At 45.7% G+C, this 21,530-nt stretch overlaps 1 protein-coding gene across 1 annotated transcript in view; it reads right to left on the bottom strand.

The window, feature by feature from the left end:
* The window catches only part of LOC147029450 (titin-like), a 146,814-nt gene that overhangs the window by 48,464 nt on the left and 76,820 nt on the right, over positions 1–21,530 (bottom strand). Inside the window, exons 10-11 of the mRNA XM_085872499.1 lie at positions 10,985–11,215; positions 9,752–9,987 (exon numbers count right to left, since the gene is read on the bottom strand). Coding sequence (XP_085728625.1) covers positions 9,752–9,987; positions 10,985–11,215 — 467 coding nt within the window. The remainder of the gene's footprint in view (positions 1–9,751; positions 9,988–10,984; positions 11,216–21,530) is intronic.

The raw sequence follows: 21,530 nt of genomic DNA, 5'->3' as shown, positions 1-21,530 counted from the left end.
TAGGTTTTTTTAAACTTATTTCTCGCATTTAAACAAAATGCACAAATATTTACAGATACATATTCAAATCACATCAAGTGTCAAATACTCACTGGAAGAATGAGGGCATTTGACACTTTTATATTTAAATACTCATCTGTGTAGCTGCCACATTATATAAATATCCACATTGACTTTGTCAAGGTATAAATAGAAGACCTGTAGAGCGTTTATCTTCCATCTGCCATTGAATAGTATTCTGTATCATGGCTGAATGTTCCCAATGACCTGGAAGACCTTGCAGGTCGTCTGAAAATGCAACCATGAACATAGAACTGGAATGGAGGCAACACTATCTCATTGATCATCCTTATATCAAAAGTATCATGGATTTCTTCATCAACTACCTTGTGCCTCCACAACAACAACTGTTTATCCAATCCTGGCTTCAGCTTATTACCTCTGCCACCAAAGATGAAGGAGGTTATGTTTCCACCCGTCCTCTGTTTGCTATTTGCAAAATCAAAGATTTTTCAAGGAGATTGGTCAGTCGATTTTGTTATTTGGTCTGTTTGTTTTTCTATCACCTCAAGGTCACAATTCTAAACCGATCGTCATGAAACTTTACCAGGTTGTACAGGTAGTCTCAAATGAGAGCCTATTGATTTTGTGGTCAAAGGTCATCTTGAGGTCAAATTTATAAGATCGTTATTTTTCATCTGATTGACTTGAAATTGAACAACAATTGCATTGTGCATTACTGAATTTGTAAACTAAGTATTATTGAGATCAAAAGGTCAAAGGTCAACTCAAGGGCAAACATCTAAAATCATCAATTTTCAACTGAAAAATTGTCAATTTACATCCTATTAACTTGAAAGTTGAACAGGATTTGCATAGTCCATCACTGAATTGGAAAACAAACTCGTTTTTGAGGTCAAAAGGTCAAAGGTCAACTCAAGGTCAAGCTTCTAAAAACCATGAAATTTCATCTGAAAAATCATCAGTTTTCATCCTATTAACCTGAGCTTTGATAAAGATTGTCAATTTTAATGTCAATGAAATGGACAATTTGATGTATCCACGGCAACCTTTGGAGAGGGGGTGGTTTTTGCAAGTATTGTGCGTGCTCTACATGACGTCTTTTTCTTGCTTGTTTGTCAATCGCCTACAGGTCACAATTCGAAATGGATCGTCATGAAACTTCATCAAATTGTAGAGGTAGTCTCAGCTGAGAAGCCACTTGATTTTGAGGTCAAAGATCAAAGGTCATCTTGAGGCCAAATTTCTAAAATCATCATTTTTCATCTGAATAACCTGGAATTTGAACAGGATTTGCATATTGCATCACTGAATTGTGATATCAACTATTTCTGAGGTCAAAAGGTCAAGGTCAACTCAAGGTCAAACTTCTAAAATCATCAAATTTCATCTGAAAAATTGACAATTTTCATCCGATTAGCCTGAAAATTAAGCAGCAATTGCATAGCGCATGACTGAATTTTGAAACCAACTATTTTTGAGGTCAAACGGTCAAAGGTCAACTCAAGGTCAAACTTCTAAAATCATTAATTTCATTCAGAAAATTAATCATTTTTCATTGGATTGACCTGAACTTTGATGAAGATTATCAATTTTAATCTTAAGGAAATGGACAATTTGATGTATCCATGGCAACCTTTGGAGATGGGGGTGGATTTTGCAAGTATCGTGCTCTGCATGATGTCTTTTTCTTGTTTGTACATTCTCTATCAAAATATTTGTTATTTTTTTTTTTGCCAAGTATGTTGGTTGGTTGCGTTTGTCTGTCTGTTGGTTTGTTTGATTGTCAATTTTAATCTTAATGAAATGGACAATTTGATGTATCCATGGCAACATAGGCCCAAGGTCAACAACAAATATAATAAGTTCGTCCTTGTCACAAGATTTTTAGCCACAGTTTTCAAGGTATCGTTTTGAAAAATATTTTGTGTGTCGGTGACCAAGGACGGAAATGCTAAATTTTGGTGAAGATCCAAATCCAGATCCGGATCTGATAATTTTTAAAGTGATTTTTCATCATTGAGAGATGTTGAAGAATCACCATCTCTCAATGGTGAAGAATCACTTATAATGAGATTTTAAAATTTTAAAAATCAAATCATTGAGAAATGGGGCCAAAAACGATATAAAGCACAATCTCTCAAAAGGTTATGGATGGATTCACACGAAACTTGGTGGACAGGTTGGGAGTGCTACTGGGAAGAATTTATTCAATTTTGGTGAAGATCCGAATCTAGATCTGGATACAATGATTATTTAATTTTTAACTGATTCTTCACCATTGAGAGATGGGGCAAAAAAAATGACATATAACATATTTCCAAAAGTTGTTGGATGGATTATGACAAAATTTGGTGGTTGAGTTGAGAATGTGACAAGAACAAGCCAATTATATTTTGGTTTACGTCTAGATGCAGATCCGGCCTTTCAGTGGGATACAAAATGTAAACTGTTCAGCCTGGCAGAGGTACACGCTCTACTGAGTGCTGTTCTGGTTATGAAATGGAACAGAAGTCAAACGTTCAGTACTTAAACCTATACATACTGTACAATATGTGTATAATAATGACATTAAAACCAGACATGATTGTGCTTTTCCAAAAATAACAAATATTTTGATAGAGAATGTACAAACAAGAAAAAGACATCATGCAGAGCACGATACTTGCAAAATCCACCCTCTCTCCAAAGGTTGCCATGGATACATCAAATTGTCCATTTCATTAAGATTAAAATTGACAATCTCAATTGAAGCTCAGGTCAATCAGATGAAAATTGATTATTTTTCAGATTGAAATTGATGATTTTAGAAGTTTGACCTTGAGTTGACCTTTTGACCTAAAATACTTGCTTTCCAAATTCAGTGATGCACTATGCAATTGCTGCTTAATTTTCAGGTTAATAAGATGAAAATTGATGATTTTTCAGAAGAAATTTGATGATTTTTCGGAGTTTGACCTTACATTGACCTTTTGACCTAAAATACTTGCTTTCCAAATTTAGTGATGGACTTTTCAAATCCTGTTCAAATTTCAAGTTAATAGGATGTAAATTGATGATTTTTCAGTTGAAAATTGATGATTTTAAAAGTTGACCTTGACTTGACCTTTACACCTCAAAAATAGTTGGTTTCCCAATTCAGTGACGCAATATGCAAATTTTGTTCAAATTTCAAGTCAATCGGATGAAAAATGATTTTAGAAATTTAACCTCAAGATGACCTTTGACTTTTGACCTTAAAATCAAAAAGCTTCTCAGTTGAGACTACATCGACAACTTGGTAAAGTTTCATGACAATCGGTTTAGAATTGTGACCTGTCGGCGATAAACAGACAAAATAACAAAATCGGCAGACCAATAAAACTTGAAAAATCTTCGGTTTTGCAAGTAACAAATAGACAGAGAAACAAACAGACAGACATAATAACAAGAAGAAGACATCGTTTAAAACCCGATACTTGCAAAATCCAAAATTTGACCTCAAAAATGATTGGTGGTTGAATTCAATGACCAAATATGCAACTCCTCTTTAAATTTCAAGTTTATCAAATGGAAATTGACAATTTAAGAATTTTTGCCTATGTTGACCTTTATATTAACCTCAAAAATAATTGGGGGTTGAACTAAGTGACCTGATACGCAAATCCTCTTCAAATTTCAAGTCAATGGGATGAAAATTGATGATTTTAGAAATACCACCTTAGTTGTTGACCTTTGGCCTATGTTGACCTTTTGGTCTGTGTTGACCTGAAAAATAATTGCCCAGTTGAATTCAGTGACCTGAAATATAAATCGTATTCAAATTTCAAGTCAATCGGATGAAAATTGAGGATTTTAGAAATACCACCTAAGTTGTTGACCTTTTGGCTGAGGTTGACCTCAAAAATAATTGGTGGTTGAATTCACGAAGCTGATATGAAAATCTTTTTCAAATTTCTAGTCAATCGGATGAAAATTGAGGATTTTAGAAATGCGAGATATTTGTTGACCTCTGGCCTATTTTGACCTCAAAAACAATAGGCGTCTTGCTTATGACATACTCTACCATGTGGTGAAGTTTTGTGAAGATCAGTTTAAAATCGTGACCTGTCGGCAATTGACAGACAAACAGACAGACAGAATAATGAAAAATCACTCGGTGACATCTTGGTGAAACTTGCACTCCGGAGAGAACATACCTCTGCCAGGCTTAATAGTTTACATTTTGTAAGCCACTGATAGGTCGGATCTGAATCCATACCTTAGCCAAAATCGAATCGCCTTGTTCTCGTTACCGAACCAACTCATCCACCAAGTTTTGTCATAACTCGTCCACAACTAGAGATATCATGCGACACACAGTTTTTGGTACCCTCTCTCAGTGGTGGTGAATCACTTGAAAATTCTCGTATCCAGATCTGGATTCGAATCTTCACCAAAATATAATAAGTTCGTCCTTGTAACACACCCAGCATGTCCACCAAGTTTAATTTGAATCCGTCCACAACTTTTTACCCCGTGGGATCCTCCACCCCTCGGGGTCGAAGCGCCGCTCGCGTTCTCTCTTTTCTTGAAAACAGTTCATTTGAACGTCTATTTCTCTATTATTCATGAACAGAATTCGATGAAAATTGACAGGCATAAACTCGACACATATACGCAGGCATTAACTAAGCCAAAAGTGCCATTGCGGCCCTTCGGGCCGAGGAACGGCCCGTTTTGGCCCATTTCCTTAAATTGTTATTTCTCGGTTATTAGTGAACAGACCCGAACCAAACTTGACAGGTGTATTCTAAAGATCATTCCCCAGGCATTATCTGAAGCCAAAGTGCGATTCTGGCCCTTTGGGCCGAGAAACAGCCCTTTCGGCCCATTTTCTTGAATTGTTATTGAGATAAAATAATTTAATGCGCTGGGTGATGCCCAACGCAAAATCGCAAATGATGATATGAAACTAGCCTCACTCTTGTGAGGTGTTCTGGTTTCTTTTTCTGATGCGATGAAAATCTTACCAAATTTAAAAACTATCTGTTGTCCATGCTATCGCTCACCTGAGAGCTGAACGAATTAACTCCCATGGGGTGTGTTCGCATTTCGAACTTGTTAAGATGTCATGCAATATCGTTTTTAGCCCCATCTCTCAACGGTGAAGAATCACTTAAAAAGAAAATAATTTTCGTATCTGGATCCGGATTCGGATCTTCATTAAAAATTGAATCAATTCGTCCTTGGCACACACCCAACCTGTCCACCAAGTTTCAGACGAATCCATCCATAATCTTTTGAAATATCGTGCTTTATATCATTTTTGGCCATATCTCTCAATGGTGAAGAATCACGTAAAAAAATGATCAGTCCAGATCCGGATTCAGATCTTCACCAAAACTAAGTGTTGCTGTCCTTGACTAGTGACCTACACACACACAAAAATTCAGAACGATTGCTTGAAAACTGTGGCCAAAAATGGTGTGGCAAACAGACAGACAGACAAACAGACAAACAGACACTGCGGACCAACATAGTTGGGAAATTTTTTTTTGCGCCAAATAACAAAATCAGCTCAGATCAGGGTCAGGTATGGGAACATGCGACAGCAGCGCGTCGTTGCGTCCACTTTTTGCCGGTCTTCCAGGGGCCTCTATCTGGCCATCCCCCAGGCAGATGCCTGGCCCATCCCCATCTCCTCGAGATGCCGATCAACCTGCTGCAACCATGAGGCACGTGGTCAGCCCATTGGCCTCCTCCACTCATGAGGATCCATCGCTGAGAGAATCTGGTGAGCAGGATCGGCATCAGGAAAACAAGCCACATGTCCACAGAGCAGCAGCTGATGCTCACGGACGATGCAGGTAACAAATCTCATTTGAGTCTCTCTCAGCAACCGCTCTTTGGACACGAAGTCCGACCAGCGATAGCCAAAGATTTTCCGAAGAGACCTGGTACCAAAGGAATCAAGTCTCTGTTTCAGATCCCTGGTCAGAGTCCAAGTCTCGCATCCATAGAGCAAGACTGGAAGCACCAAGGACCTGAAGCCTCGGACTTTCGGACTCCCGCACAGGTACCGACAGCGCCACACCCCATGATCCAGTGAATCCATGACTCCCCAGGCCAGACCCAGACATCTGTTGACCTCTGGCTCATAGCCGGCAGAGACATGAGTATCACTGCCAAGGCCAGCAAATCTCTCCGTGACCTCAGCATCCTTGCCAAAAGCAGGTAAAGAAAGGACAGCAGCATCCAAGATGTCATTGAAAGCCTGGATCTTAGTTTTGACCCAGGAAACCCGTAATCCCAGTGGCTCCGATTCCTCATTCAGCACCTCGAGGGCCCCCAAAAGGATATCTAAAGTCTTCACAAAGATGAATGCATCATCTGCAAAATCAAGGTCAGAGATCCTGACATTCCCAAATGATGCACCGCAGTTTGATCTCTCCTACATCCTCCCCAGAATCCAATCCATACAAGTGCTGAGAAGAGTGGGGGTGAGTACACACCCCTGATGAACCCCAGTAACAACTGGAAATAAGTCAGAGATGGTACCACCACATCTCACAGCACTCTCAGTACCAGAGTGTAGTTCAGACATCAGATTGATCAGTTTTGGTGGCACCTCATGAAGACCAAGAAACCTCCAGAGGGCATCCCGGTTCACTGAATCAAATGGTTTACAGAGATCAACATAGGCTGCGAGCAGCCCCTGCCGAAACTCTCGTCTGTGTTCGATGAGGACCCGAAGAGCAAGGATACGGTCAATCATTGACCTCTTTGGTGTAAAGCCTGACTGCTCTGGACTCTGGTGCTCAAGCAGATCGTGGCGAACCCTATCAAGAATTATCTGAGCAAAGACCTTGCCCAGCACTGAGAGCAGCGTCACCCCTCGGTAGTTGTTGCAGTCTTGGCGATCACCCTTCCCTTTCCAGAGGGGGACAACAAGGCCCCTCTTCCAGTCAGTTGGGATGATGCCTGTGTTCCAGGCAGAGCACAGAACTGTATGCAACGACACGAGTGCAGCATTTCCACCAGCCTTGAAAAGTTCAGCATGGATGTCACATACCAGGTGCTTTACCCCATTTCAACCGGTTCACCGCAGCCTGTGTTTCCACAAACGAAGGTGGACCACAGTTGATTGGAAGGTAAACAATAGGGATTGCAACACCCTGACATCCAACCTGACAGCTAGTGGATCAACCTGGGTCAACCGCTCAAAGTAACCGGCCCAGCGCGCCTTCACTTCGGACTCCTCTGTCAAAAGCTTACCACCCTCTGCTCCAACTGCAGCACACTGGGGGATGGGCTTGGACAAACGCAATGCGTGAACTCCCCTGTAAGCAGGACGAGAATCACTTGACCACAGGTGATGCTCTACCCCCTCACAGATTCCTCGCACATAGGCCTCCTTGTCCACCCTTAGCACACTTACAGTTTTACGCCTCAGCTGCCTGAACAGCTCAGCTCTGCCATTCAGCCTGGCCCTGTGACTCTGGTCAATGGTATCCAGTGTCCCTTGAGAGACAAAACTATTCTTTGCCCTCCGTTAAGTTCCAAGACATCTTCCGGAAACATCAAGGACGGTGGTCTTGAAGGTACTCCACAACTCTTCAGGACCCCCCCAAAGCACCCAGACCCACAAATCTCCACTCAGCCTGTTCACAAACTCCTCAGCTACCCTCTCATCCTTGAGCTTGCCTAGATCCAGCCTAGGCTGGGATGGTACCATTCTCCTGGATTTAAGCTGAAACTTAAGAGTTTCTACAACAAGCCTGTGGTCAGTATTGAGGAACTGAGCACTCCGGTAGAACCTGCAGTTCGGGATCATCCTCCAGTGCCCATCAGCGAACACATGGTCAATTTCCTTTGCCACACCACCAGCGTTGTAATACCAAGTCCAGCGATGAGCTTGTGGGCGCTGAAACCATGAACCAGACACCCAAAGTCCATGACTTCTTGCAAAGTCAAGGAACTTAGTGATATTTTGGTTCATAGTTCCTGACCCATGGGGACCAACACACGTCTCATAACCATCCCTTTCAGTTCCAGTCAATGCATTGAAATCCACCAAGACGAGAAGAGTATCTCACCAGGGGCACTGATCAACCACAGACTCGAGCGTGGAATAGAATGCGTCCTTCACGGTGAGATCACTCACCTCATTCGGAGCATATACAGAGACCAGGGAAATGACACCAAAGGAGTGACGAATCCTTAATGTCATTATACGCTCGTTCACCGGTGTTACCTCATTTATCATTGGAGTCAGCTTTTTGGACACAGCTACAGCAACTCCTTGGGTATGGTAACCATCAGAGCGACCAGACCAATAGTAGGTGTAACCACCCACCATGATCTCGCCGCAATCTGGTCTCCGAACCTCAGAGAGTGCTGCAATACCGATGTTCAAACGCTTGAGCTCAGATGCTAACAGAAACGGGTGATCATCTTCTCTTCGGGCTCGGACATTCCAGGCACCCACCCAACGGGACCGCCTCAGGTTAACCCAAGGAGACTGCCATCTGGTGGATGACACCTCAGCACCACCCCGACACACACTTCTGCAATCTGACCCGGGAAGGTTACCTGGTGGTTTCCCTCCCATCATCAAAGATTGGGGGTCCTGAAGGCTTTGCCCCAATCCTGTCATCCGGTGAGCTGCCCTGCGAAGGGCAGCTGCACAAGAGGTACTCCCACGGAGTGGGTTTTCAGACTATTTTTTTTTTTGCTTTTGGAATATTTTGTGGAATGAAGGGTTTATCAATGGCCGGAGTCCAAATCCTGCCACCAACCTCCTAATAAAAAGTAACCCAACTGCAAGAGGACATCCGCAGACACAGTTGGACAGTACATATGGATGGCCGTTGGTTCACAAGGAGCTCACCGCCCTTTGACAGGTTTTGTTCTTCATCCTGCTGGGTGTCCATATCCAAACACCCTCCTCACCAAGAAACTTGGTGGGGGAGACGGTTTAGTCACCGACAACTTGACCATGGAACAGGTTAGTGCAGGTTTACACGGTACCTGTAGCAAGTCACAGATCGAATCTGACCTGACCTGACAACAACAAAAATCGACTGACCAATATACTTGGAAAATCTTTGATTTTGCAAGTAATCAACACAACATATGGGAATGCAAGCTGGAGTCAACATGAAGCAATTGCTCAGATGAGAACATAAATTAAAGTAACCTGATCAGCCTGCTGTCACTACATCAATATTTTTAAACTCCATCGAATCTCCCATCTCATTTTATCAAATCAACTGCAATCTGTCTTGGACTGAGCACTAAGTCTGGCTTCTGACAGGAGCCGCAAACCAAGGGTCTTTGCAATTTGGACGCAAGTTTCATCAAAATCAGGTAGACAGTATCTGTTTGCTAAAGACTGAATTATGAAGTTGGGTTTTCTCCGCTATCACAGCAATAGCTTTCTCTGATATAATTCCATCCAGTCTTCTAGGATTGCACACCCTCAAACACCAATGGACTGCACTTCTAGACCCCAATTAAACTGACATACCCATCCATGTGTTTTTTTTTATGAAATGATTTTCTTTCTGACACTTCCTATTGGACCAAGCGACTGGTAATGCCCCGAGTTTAGGTTCTGTTTTCTTTTTTTTCACTCCACAAAGTGTTATTTTGGGACCATTCCTTCTTGATGTCAGGATACTGTATGAGACCGAGTCTGCTGTTAACAAAACAAACCAAAAAAAAAAATCACAATACAGTCCATATTGGATCATGTGCTGGTCATTACCGAGGTGCAGTACTTTGTGGTAATTGTGGAGCACTGGGTGGTTGAGATGGTGTGAGCACAGAGAGCTTGGCCGAGCAGATGATGTTGCCACGGAAATTGAATGCGAGCACGGTATAAATCCCTTCATGCTCGTGATGAGCTACACCAATGTGGAGAGAAGTACCCCCATCCGGAGTCACTTGGAGGTTGTTGTCAGGTCCAGGACAAATTTGTTGCCCATCTTTATACCACATAATCTGTAAATGAGAGCAAATAACTTTAAAGTTTTCATATCGATATAGATGATGAGAAATGGGCTTGGAAAGGGTGAAAATATATATCCATCCATCAGGACCATACTCTGTACAGAGCGTTGGTGCTGCGTAAGCAGTCTCCTTGGCTATTGGGCACAATCCTGGACGGGTCGCCACTCCAACACAGGATACCAGCAAGCTGGTTCTCATTTTGCCAACCTCAGAAGGATGACAGGCTGAGTCAACCCCATCTGGTATTAATTCAACAGCCGAGTGGGATTTGAACTCAGGACCCGAAGATCCCAAGCACACCACTCTAACCATTAAGCCAATACCAGGCATAAAATATATATATATATATATATATATATATATATATATATATATATATATATATATATATATATATATATATATATATATATATATATGTAGAATAGATTGTCAGTGAGAATGTGAAGGATGGAGAAGCTGAGTGGTGTGCGGGGTGGAGAGGGTAGGGGACTGCAGATAGCAGCGAGCCACCACCATGAAAGGCCATAGGAAAGAACAAGATAAGATTGACACAGGAAGAGCAATTGTACCACATACAAGTGGAGAAAATGGGGACAAATAGAGGTGAATAGAAAGTTTATTTTGAGGATATTTTAACAAGAATTAGGTAAGTTGATGAACGGGTTTGACAAGCCCAATAAAAAAAAGGCAAACTCAGCATATCATGTTATAGCTGTCTCTGTAATGGATCATTTCAGTCTGTATTCAGTGGACTACATAAAACAATGGGTTTTATCAGCTGGAAGTCAATAAGTACAGTATATCTATCACCGTGGGAATTGAGGAGCGTCTGATGGGGTGTGTGTTCACCTTTCATTTGAGTACTAGAAGGTTAAGATCAACTCTGAAATTGATAAAATACAAAGTGAACCAGAATACAGGCTGGTATGAAGTGGAATTAGGAAATAATACAGGACCATCAAAAAAAACAAAACAATAGGTCTACCTTCGGTGCTGGGTATGCAAAGACTTGGCAAGACAATATCACTGGCCTCCCCTCTTCAACCTCCATGCTCCTCATCCTGCTTTCAAAGCGTGGTTCACAAGCTCGATCTTCAGCAGGGTCATCCAGTTTTTGCTCGTCGTCTTCACCGATTAGCTTGTTCAGATTTAGCTGGATAATCTGCATCTCGATCTCCCGAATAAGCCGTGCTTCAAATGCCGATTCGGACCACGCCTGAGGAGCAGAAAATAAATTTAACCACTGTTCCAAGTTATCTGAACCAAAAGCTAATCAATTCGTCCTTCTAACACACCCAACGTGTCCACCAACTTTCATCCGAATCCGTCGACAACTTTTTGAGATATCTTGCTCACAGACAGACAGACAAGCCGGTAGGCGGCGATGGGTCGCCGTGCATGGAAACTATAAGATATAGAACAAAATGGATGTCATATCACGGATAGGGAATCACCTTAAGATTATGCATATCAAATCTCATCCAGTTCCATCTACTGATAACTACTTGGTATCCATTTGAATGAAAATTACTGAAAATGCTGTTTGAAATCGGAAATCCCCAAAGTTCGAGGGGGTGCTGTGGGTGAACAAAGATCTAAATCGAAAATCTGGCTCGATCGTTTGTGCACAATGTATTCCAGACGATTAGTGTGAATTCTCATGACCATCTGACCATAACCCTAGGAGGAGTAGCATTTGGCGCGAAGGCACCTCCAGCTCTCGCATATTATCGATTTTTGCACTGATTGACCTTTGACCCCTGACCTAACCAAAATCGGTCGATATGTCCTGAGGCAAAGTTGTAGTACTCATTCAGTACCATGAACCTGCAAAGTTTCATTCGTATCGATGCACTCAGCTGGTCGCTAGGGGGCTTGAATTTTCGCCAATTTTCGCGCATACCCTAATTGTAGGGGGCGCTGCGGGTAAAGTATTCCATATATCACAAAAACTGGAATTTATTTGATAGAGCATCACCTGTAGATCATTCGTGCCAAATTTCATAACCCTACGTGGGATAATGGCTTCCGGAATTGCGTGAACGGTACCGATTCTGAAGGTTTTTTCGGTTGTTGCTAGGAAACCAAAGCGTCCCTAGCAACCATCACAATTTCCAAAGCACTAGGTCATAAGATGTACCTACCACCCGAGTTTGGTCAAAATCGGCCCACGTTTACTACCAATTATGCTGATGACAAACGAACAAACATCCAAACAAAGACAGAATTACTGACAATAAGGGTCACCTATTTCGGCGACCCAACAGACAGGGGTGAAAACATGACCTCCATCCACATTTGGTGCTGAAGGTAATAATGACTCTCTGTGTTCTAGTAATTATACGAATCAAGAGGTAGGATGTTGAAATGCGCTCACCAATCTCAGGTGTCATGCAGAACCCAAAGTTAATTTAACCATCTATCACCTGTTTTCACCTGATGTGCAAAGGACCATTTGGCATGCTGTACCTCAAGGAATGAGCTGAAAGAGTTACCTTCCACTGGGAATGAATCGCCAGTTTTACTCTCTACCATCCCACCTCTCAAACTATGAATGCGTATGGTTCACATGTCAAAGCAATTCTCGGATTACAACAATAAAACGATGTATTATTACTATACACCATACTTAAACATTCAACACAATGTCGGACACACGAAGGGAACTCTTCTCTCAGGCTTCTTTGTGGAGTGTGTGGCAAGTCAGCCGTATAGAGGTTGAAAAGTGCTGGAGCAAGAACAGACCCTTGGGGTTCACCATTCTTCAGAGTCCTGGTCCGGTCAGGTAGTCCGTTTATCAGCACACGAAAACAGCGGTTGGAGAAGATATCATTGATGACTTGTACCATATAACTGTCTTGAAGAGCATTATATAGCTTGAGAAGCAGGCCACGGTGCCATCCCATGTCATAGACAGATGAGAGATCGATCATGAGTGCACCACATTTCTTGTTGGCTTCAAAAGGATCCTCAATATGATACGTGACAGCCAGCACCTGATGTTCTGCACTCTCTGTGTTTCCTGAAACCTGCTTGTTCTTTCGGGAGAATTTGTTCAAGCAGTGGCTCTATCCAGTTCAGCATGACCCTTTCAAACAATTTGAAGGTAACGGACAGGAGCGAGATCAAACAGAAGCTCTTTGGTTCGTTTTTCGGCTTGTTGGGATTGGGGATAGCTACAACATTAGCTCTCGTCCAGACCAGTGGGACTCAAGCCATTGCAAGGCAGTGTGACGTGAAGGTCCTCAACCAGTCTAGAAGATGAGCGCCTGCATGGATGACCTATTCAGCATGAATGTTGTCTGGGCCTGAAGCCTTACCAAGCTTGAGTTTATCAATTGCAGTCTCAAGTTCAGATGCTGAAACTTCTTTGGTGAGGCCAAGATCAACAGATGGTGAGTGCCTAATCTCCTGAACTTTGGACTTGACATTGCAGGAGAAAGCTTTCTCCGGCTGTGGATATTTGCCATTGTTAACGAGTGTATGGGCAATTAAATCTGGAGTAACAGAGGAGGTTTGTTGTTTTGCTGTTCTCCCAGTTACGCGATTGATCAGCTGCCAGGCTTTGCAGCTTGAGTGGGTGAAATTGATGCTTTCAACAGCTTCTCACCATCATGACTTGTGAACCTCATCCAATCGGGATTTTTAACTTGGATGCACGAGAGGTTACCTCCTCTTTATCTATTTGCACTCAGGATCCCAGCCTGGTATGTATGTTGTGCAGAAACCACGGAGAATGAAGAACTTAAAGGCGACACTGATGCCATCCCAAAAAGAAAGATATGCCTCCTCGATGTTGAGGGAGTCTGGGGGAGTCAGTGTGGGCACCTTGTCATCTGCCATTTCCCTGAAGCCATCCCAGTCCACCTTGTGGAAATTCTAGCTTTTAGCTGGAGGGGAGGGTGTGGGGGGCAGTAGAGGAGCTCCCTTAATGAGGACAGGTCTGTGGTGGGAGTGTGGAAAACGATCTAAAACCAGTCTTGTCGGTGTTGCGATGCTGTCGCCCTGCCACCACACCAGATCGGGGTTTCTATGGTGTTCCAGCGGCTTGATTGGAAAGTTGCTGGTTCACGACAATCAAAGAGAAGGGTGATATGAGATCAGACTGGGATGCCCAGTTACAAAGTTCCCCACCATTTGTTGTGGTGTAGTTATAGCCCTGATCCTTATGTTGGCGATTGAAATCACCTATAAAAGAACAGGGGGTGGTGCACTGGGGAAGTCACAAGATCAGAAGAGTACTGATGGTGGCTTGAACATATTGATGGTGTGTCGAGACCCTGTATTTTGATGACGTGCCATTGCAGATCAGGCAGGAGCTGACATTGCAATTACTGTGCGGCCACAGATAGAAGACTTGATGTAATTTGCATTACCATGGTGCTGGCTGACTGGAAAGGCCAGCGATTGGAAGATTGATATTGTTTGCTTTACTTTCATTGCAAAGGTGTATTTTTTGGTGCAGAATCACAAGTGCATGATTTGCAGTAGCCATGTAGTGGAGTACATCACACTTATCAGGCGTGAACCACCAAATGTTAAGTTGCAGAATCCCTGGAACAGCAGTGTGGTAAAGGCTCATCTTATTGAAAATGACTAGTCCAAGGAGGTATATGCACAGCATGCAATAGGTCAAAGTTAGCTTTGAAAAAAGCTGTTTGGTTGTACCAGCACGAAGTACTGGAGAAGTTCAACACTGCTCGAATTTACTTCGATACTCTGATAAAACACAGAGAAAACCCGAGGGTGGACTGAGAAAACTACAACTCGTCAGCCGTCAGACATTTCTGGGATGGACTGCGTGGAGTTCAGTTGTAATACTATCCGAGCTCTTCAGCCATTGGGTTTGAAGGCTTCATCACATTATTGGTATAATATATATATATATATATATATATATATATATATATATAATTCATCTGATCGAGGGAACTCAGGCATATATACATATATATATATATATATATATATATATATATATATATATATATATATATATATATATATATATATATATATATATATACATATATATTATCCCTGTGTCGTAAAAGGCGACCAGGGTTGCGTCAGGAAGGGCATCCGACGTAAAACCTGTGCCAAATCAGTATGCGGATTATAATGGATGATCCGCTGTGGCGACCCCTAACGGGAGCAGCCGAAGGACGAACAACATATATATATATATATATACATATATATATATATATATATATATATATATATATATATATATATATATATATATATATATATATATATATATATATATCTATATATATATATATACATACATATATATATATATATATATATATATATATATATATATACATACATATATATACATACATATATATACATATATATATATACATACATATATATACATATATATATACATACATATACATACATATATATACATACATATACATACATATATACATATATATATACACATATATATATATACATACATACATATATATACATATATATATACATACATACATATATATATATATATATATATATATATATATATATATATACATATATACATATTGTTGTGGTTGACAAAATTCGCAAACCACCATTCAGGTCCCTTAGGTGAGATATCTCTGTAAGTATATGTGTAGTTAGGCCCAAACCCGTTGTTTAGAGGGAATAAATGTCATTCATTTGGGCTGCGACCCCTCGAGATAGCCGTTTTTCTTTTACTATCTTTATTTTGGACCAGCCGCCATTACTACCATTACTACCACCACCAACCACATCTCAACAGCCATCACACAACAACAACCAACCGCAACGCCGCTTCACAACAACAGCCACGACCTTTACCGTCACAACTCACCCTCGCAACCATCGCATCACCGTCATTCCCGCGCCGCTTGTGGGCACCGATACTGGACTCGTGCAGGGCGCGCACCGAGCAGCGGGTGCAGAAACGCCAGCCTTTCCGAAGCAATCGGATCAAAAACGATTTGGCCCCGCCTCCAGGTGCATCGGAGTAATATCGCTATGTGCATATTCATGGATCAAAAAGCATTCACGCCCACTTTTCTTCTGTCCAATGGGGAGCCAGCCAGAGGTAAAGGGTCGAAGGTGAAGGAGCGAGGCCCCGGGGGCTATAAAGGGCCGCGTTCGCTCGCCGGCAGTTGAGTTGAGTTGGGAAGTCAGTGAAGAGAAGAGTCGGAGAAAGCAGTTGGACGGAGCTGTGGAGAGTTGGAGAGGTGGCGGTGGCGAAGGCAGTGGAGGGGGCGCTCGTGTCAGAGTCGGGGAGCTGCGGAGAGGGGAGGCCGATAACGCGACCGAGGTCGCGGTGGAGATGCTCGTCGCGGGACCCGAACCAGCGAGATATCCTCATCCCCCCCGAGCATCAACAACCCCCTCCTGTTTCCCCCCGCGCTGAGATAGTGCGAGAAGGGGGCCCCGTTCCCACCCCATTCCAGACACTGTCCGCGAGGCCCGCGGAGTCGGGGCGCCACCGCCATTTTGCGGCTCATCACCAGACGGGTAGGCTCGACGCGGTCTCGGCCCCAGGCCCGTCTGCCCCCCCCCTCATCGTGGAGGGTGGTCCCTTTTTCTTTTGCTTTGAGTATATGTGTTGTCGGCGCCGTCTGTGAAGTAAAACTGTATAAGTGTTGCCGTGTGCTCGGTAGTCGGTGGTAGATCTGCATTGTGTGTTTTGCTTTTACATTTGCTTTTTGTGCATTATTGTGTGTTTCTTCTTCTTTTACATTTGCTTTTGGTGTATAATTGTGTATGTGTGCTATCCGTGTGCCATCGCGAAATAAATGTGCTTTATGTTGAACTGTTTTTCCCGTTTCGCTTCGTCTTTTCTCTAATTGAATCTCCATCTTACTTCACGTAAAGGGTTGGTCATGGGCTAAAACGCCCGATCATTAATCGAACCGTCGAGGCCGACGATAACACCGCTCGGTTATCCCGATAGTACGGAACGGATCGCTTAAAGTGGCCCGTGTCCGAAGTCGACCTGCGGCGAGGTGCGATCGCCCGGTCCACCCTCCGTGTGGGTACTTAGGTAGGTCGAATTTGGCGAGCAACCCTATCCCACGCGGGGGGCCGATTGGCACGATCGTGGTGAGGCCGAAAGGCCCACCCGTGACTAGTTCCCGGCGTTAGTCCGAGAGGGTCACGACGGGATTGTCCGTCCGGTGGGCGACGTGCCGCGATTCGAGTTACGTGGCCGCTCGCACGCCGGCGGGCGCGAATCCGCAACACTGGTGTCAGGTCGTGCGATATAAACTCATCGCCCTCCTCGCGGCACTGGTATCGGAGAACGGGAAAACGGGCTCTCCTGTCTCCAGCTAAATTCACGGGAATCGGTCCAGGGGTGAGAGGAACGACCCCCGATTCCCTCCAAATTACGAGCGATTTAAATTAACCCTTTACGAGAAATAAGATGGCGTCTCAAGGCGAGCGGGAGCCGGGGGTATTAGAAATGTATATGTGTAGTAATGTAGAATCCATGGTCCAGGATGAAAACCCCGAGCAGGAAATGTTGGTTGTGCAGGAACACGAACTCGCCCAACTGAACCCAGAGCCCGAAATAGGTGAGGCGGCGGCCGCGGTGTATGACACCTCCGCTCCCCTCTCCACCAAAACCCCCCGATCCCTGCCGAAACGGCTCACCCAAGCGCACCCGACATGGCCCAGCTATGCGCCATGCTGGCGGCAATGACAGCGAGGATGGATGCGAATACACAACAAATGATCGAAAAGATGGATACAAACGCAAATGAAATTATAAACGAAATAAAAGGCATGAACGAAAAGATGGATGCGAATACACAGCAAATGAAGGAAGAAACGAAAAAGCTGTGGGGTGAGACGCAGAACATGGGCCGAAGCCTGCAGGCGGGCATGAAGGCAGTAACTGGGGAGCTCAAAATGGCGACGCCACGTGTGGGAGCGAACGAGCTGGGAGGGAGTGCAACGGCTGTCGGGCCCGCGGTGGAGGCGAGTAAGAAAAAAATAATTCGGGGGACGTGTTGGGCGAGGGTCGTGACGGAAAAAGTGACGGTAACCGAGAGGGACAAACTAATTGGGGTGACGGAGACGTGCACGAGGGAGATAAGGGAAGAGACGGAAATAATAGTTGAGACAAGGGAGGTAAAGGGTGAAGAGGTGACTGAGTTGGCAGAGACACGGGAGATGGGAACAATAGAGGGAAGACTGCACGATGAAGACGGGGTAAGTGACGCACACACACACACGGAGGTAGTGGAGGATAATGGGGGTGAGCTCGCGGACTGGGTAGAGACCCGGTGCGAGCAGTTGGATGGCCTCCTCCAGGAACGAGGGGAGGGAGTATTCCCCCTTGAGGCGAGTCACGACCAGGTGAGTTCGGTCGTGCTTTGCGAGGTTGAGAGGAGGAGTGCTGTGGACAGGTGCACGGAGAGCTTGGGGGGTATAGAGGCCCCGGAGACCCTTGTGGGGACACGAATCCCCAGTGTGGTTGTCCCTGTGTGTGTGGTGCAAGGTGTGAGTTCCCCCGCGTGTGTGAGTGAGGCACGGTGTATGAGTGAGGCACCGCGGGTGAGTTCCCCCGCGTGTGTGAGTGAGGCACGGTGTGTGGATGAGGCACCGCGGGTGAGTGCCCCCGCGTGTGTGAGTGGTGTGGATTGTGTGAGGGAAATGGCACGAGTGAGTGGAAGGCCGCGAGTGAGTGGAGCCACGTGTGTGAGGGAGGTGGTATGCGTGAGAAAGACAGCGTGTGCAAGGTCGTTATGTGTAAGGGAGATGTCGGTCGGCATGTGTGAACATGCAGCCGCGTCTCCCGGTGTGAGTTTAATGGTGAGGTGTGTTAGCGTCGTAACACGCGGGAGTGCGTGTGTTGAATGGCGACGACGGCGACATGTGAGGAACGAAAGCCGGGTAGCGGCTGTAGTTGTTTCGGGGACCGTGCCGGGTTCACCCAGCAGTGAGCACGAGGTCCGTGCTGTGCAACGCACGAGGCCCCCACGTGCTCGCTTGCGAGAGTGAAGTCCCGGTCCGGAAACGCACGCGGTGGATTTGCCGATCCCGCGGACGGACAAAGTTTAGGCAGGATTACGGATTTGGACCGGACGGGTTCTGGACCGGACGGGTTCTCCACGCGATCGTGTGTGTTAAGCTCCAACGGGAAAAGCACATGTGTTCGCGTGGGGAACCCCTCGAGACGTGGGGCTTGTGTTTTTTTTTATGCGCACGGTGACGTCATGGCTGCACGCGGGGTTGGAATCCGGCAGGAGGGGTATCCCTGCCGGATGGTACCGTCCAAGGAGGGACGAGGTACACGTGCAGCTGCATGACGTCACGGGCAGGTGCAAAGTGCGCGAGCTGTGAGTTGCCGCGCTGGTGCTGCGCAATTAGAAAAAAAAAAAAAAAAAGGGACAGCAAGCCTCACTTTCGGGTGCACAGGATTCCTGGGCAAGGGGTGGAAGACCCCCTTGACCAGGGCACAGGATGGAAACTAGTTAGGGGGAAGGGTTAGCTTAGTTAGACCGACTTCATGGGGCAGGGGTAAGTCCTCATGGAGTCCGTGGAATGGATTAGTTAGAGGGATTGTTAGTCAGATTTAGGTTGGGAAATTGATTAATGGGATTATTTGGAGACAGTGACAGACTTGTGGATGTGTAGCGGGGACGTAGCTTAGCTATGTAGTGTTAAAAGGAACGTGCTGTAGTTTAAGGGACGACGTGGGAGCACGAGTTAGTTAGGGGATGCAGATAGAAGGATGGCAGAGTTCAGCGGTGAGTGTGTTGAAGAGTTGGTGAGTGAAGTGGAAGCATGTGCTTGGTGAGTGAGTGAGGCCAGCGGGTCTGTGTGAGTGGAGGGAATGGGGAATGCATGGTGCGATGAGTGATTGGGGGGAGGAGTGACTCCCGCCCAAGGGACCCCGGGGTCAGTGTCGACTGAGTTAGTGGGTTAGTCAAATTAACAAATATGGAAGTCGTTTTGTTGTTGGTGGGAGTGTAGGCTCGAAACCCGTTTGGAGGGGTGCAGGAGCCCTGTTGACGGGCTGGGAGTGTGGCTGCGAAAGGTGAGTATCGCTGATTGGGTACCCCGGGCACCAGGCTAGTCGGCCGTGGTAGGCCAAGGGCCCATGGGGGGGCCGGATAGCGTAGTGGGCACGGGTGCGCCTGCTTGGTGCGGGGGCCCGGGGCGCCATTAGCCGTGTGGGCAGTGTTGTGGGCACGGGTGACCCTCGGAAAGGGGCCTGGGAAGCCAGCCTGCCACGTGTGCGTTTCAGGGGAGGTGCCATGGGGGGCACTCCCCGGTGTTTAGGGAGCTGGTAGGCTCGGAGGCAGTGTAGTGCCCGGGGGTGCCATCGTCGGAGAATCGGCAGAGGGTTGTGCCTGCCAAAGGGAGCCACGTGTCCCAGCCATGAGACCGTGTGAGGGCACAGAGAGAAAATTGGGGGGCGAAGCCCTAAATTGTGAGGACACCAACACAGGCGACGGGAATCTGGGTTGTTAGAACCAATAGCTTAAGCGCGAGGCGCTTGTTGAAAGCCCCGGGGTAGTTTAACAGTTAAATGGTTAGGGTAGATTAGGAGATGTACCCCTCCGCACCATCCATCCCCTCGCTCTCGTTGTGGGCCGCTGGACCCACTTTGGTTATAGATCGCTGAAGTCTGGGGAGGCCATTCTGAGGCTTCATTGGGCCTCGACACAGGACGCTAGCTCTCCCTTGTTCCCCTCCGGGAAGGGAACGTAGGGGTTGGGAGTAGGCTAGGTGACAGGATAGGTTAGCCGAACAAGGACAGTACAGGGGGTTAGGGGACGATTTATAGTGGGGAAGTAAACATAAAAACAACAAAAAAATAAGTTGGGGCTAAATTGGGGTTTGACAAATTAAGGGAGTGGGTATAGACAATGACAGGCAAAGGCGATAGGTTGGGAGGGAGACCGTAGGGTAGGTCCGAGCCCGCCTTCCGAGTGGCCAGCACCACCGCACTCCCTCCACGAACCTCCACTGAACGGCAAAGGCTGGCCAGCTTCATCTGCTGGCTGCGTTGCTGCAAGGCAAAGGCCGGCCCACTTCATCGGCAGCTGTTGTTTTGCTGCAAGGCCTGTGCCGGCTGGATCGTCTGCAGCTGCTGTGCTGCAAGGCCTGTGCCGGTCGGATTGTCTGCAGCTGCTGTGCTGCAAGGCCTGTGCCGGCCGGATCGTCTGCAGCTGTTTTCTGCAAGGCCTGTGCCGGCCAGTTCATCTGCCGGCTGTGTTTGCCTGCAGCGGCCTGGTTCTGCAGGCTGTGTTTGCCTGATCACCTTTGCCATGCCATGCCCACTGCCCCTGTTCACCAGCCCCGTTCAATTTTTGCTTTGCCCCCCCTGTTCATTGCCATGTGCGCCAGGATCAGAAAGCAACAGTTTACAAGCTGCAAGAACTGCCCAGTTGGCAGCTACAACACGGGCCTGCAGTGGCGGCCCGTGCACCGTGTTTGTGTTCATCCATCCATTCGTTGTGTTCATTGCGTGTGCCACTTGAGCTGGCACGGAGACTGCGTTTGTGCAG

The sequence above is a fragment of the Eptatretus burgeri genome, chromosome 3 (assembly GCF_056783735.1).
Source record: "Eptatretus burgeri isolate ZD-2024b chromosome 3, Ebu_testis_v1, whole genome shotgun sequence".
Lineage (NCBI taxonomy): Eukaryota > Metazoa > Chordata > Myxini > Myxiniformes > Myxinidae > Eptatretus > Eptatretus burgeri.
The sequence above is the reverse complement of the archived record's forward strand: the minus strand, read 5'-3'. Positions and strand labels throughout refer to the sequence as shown.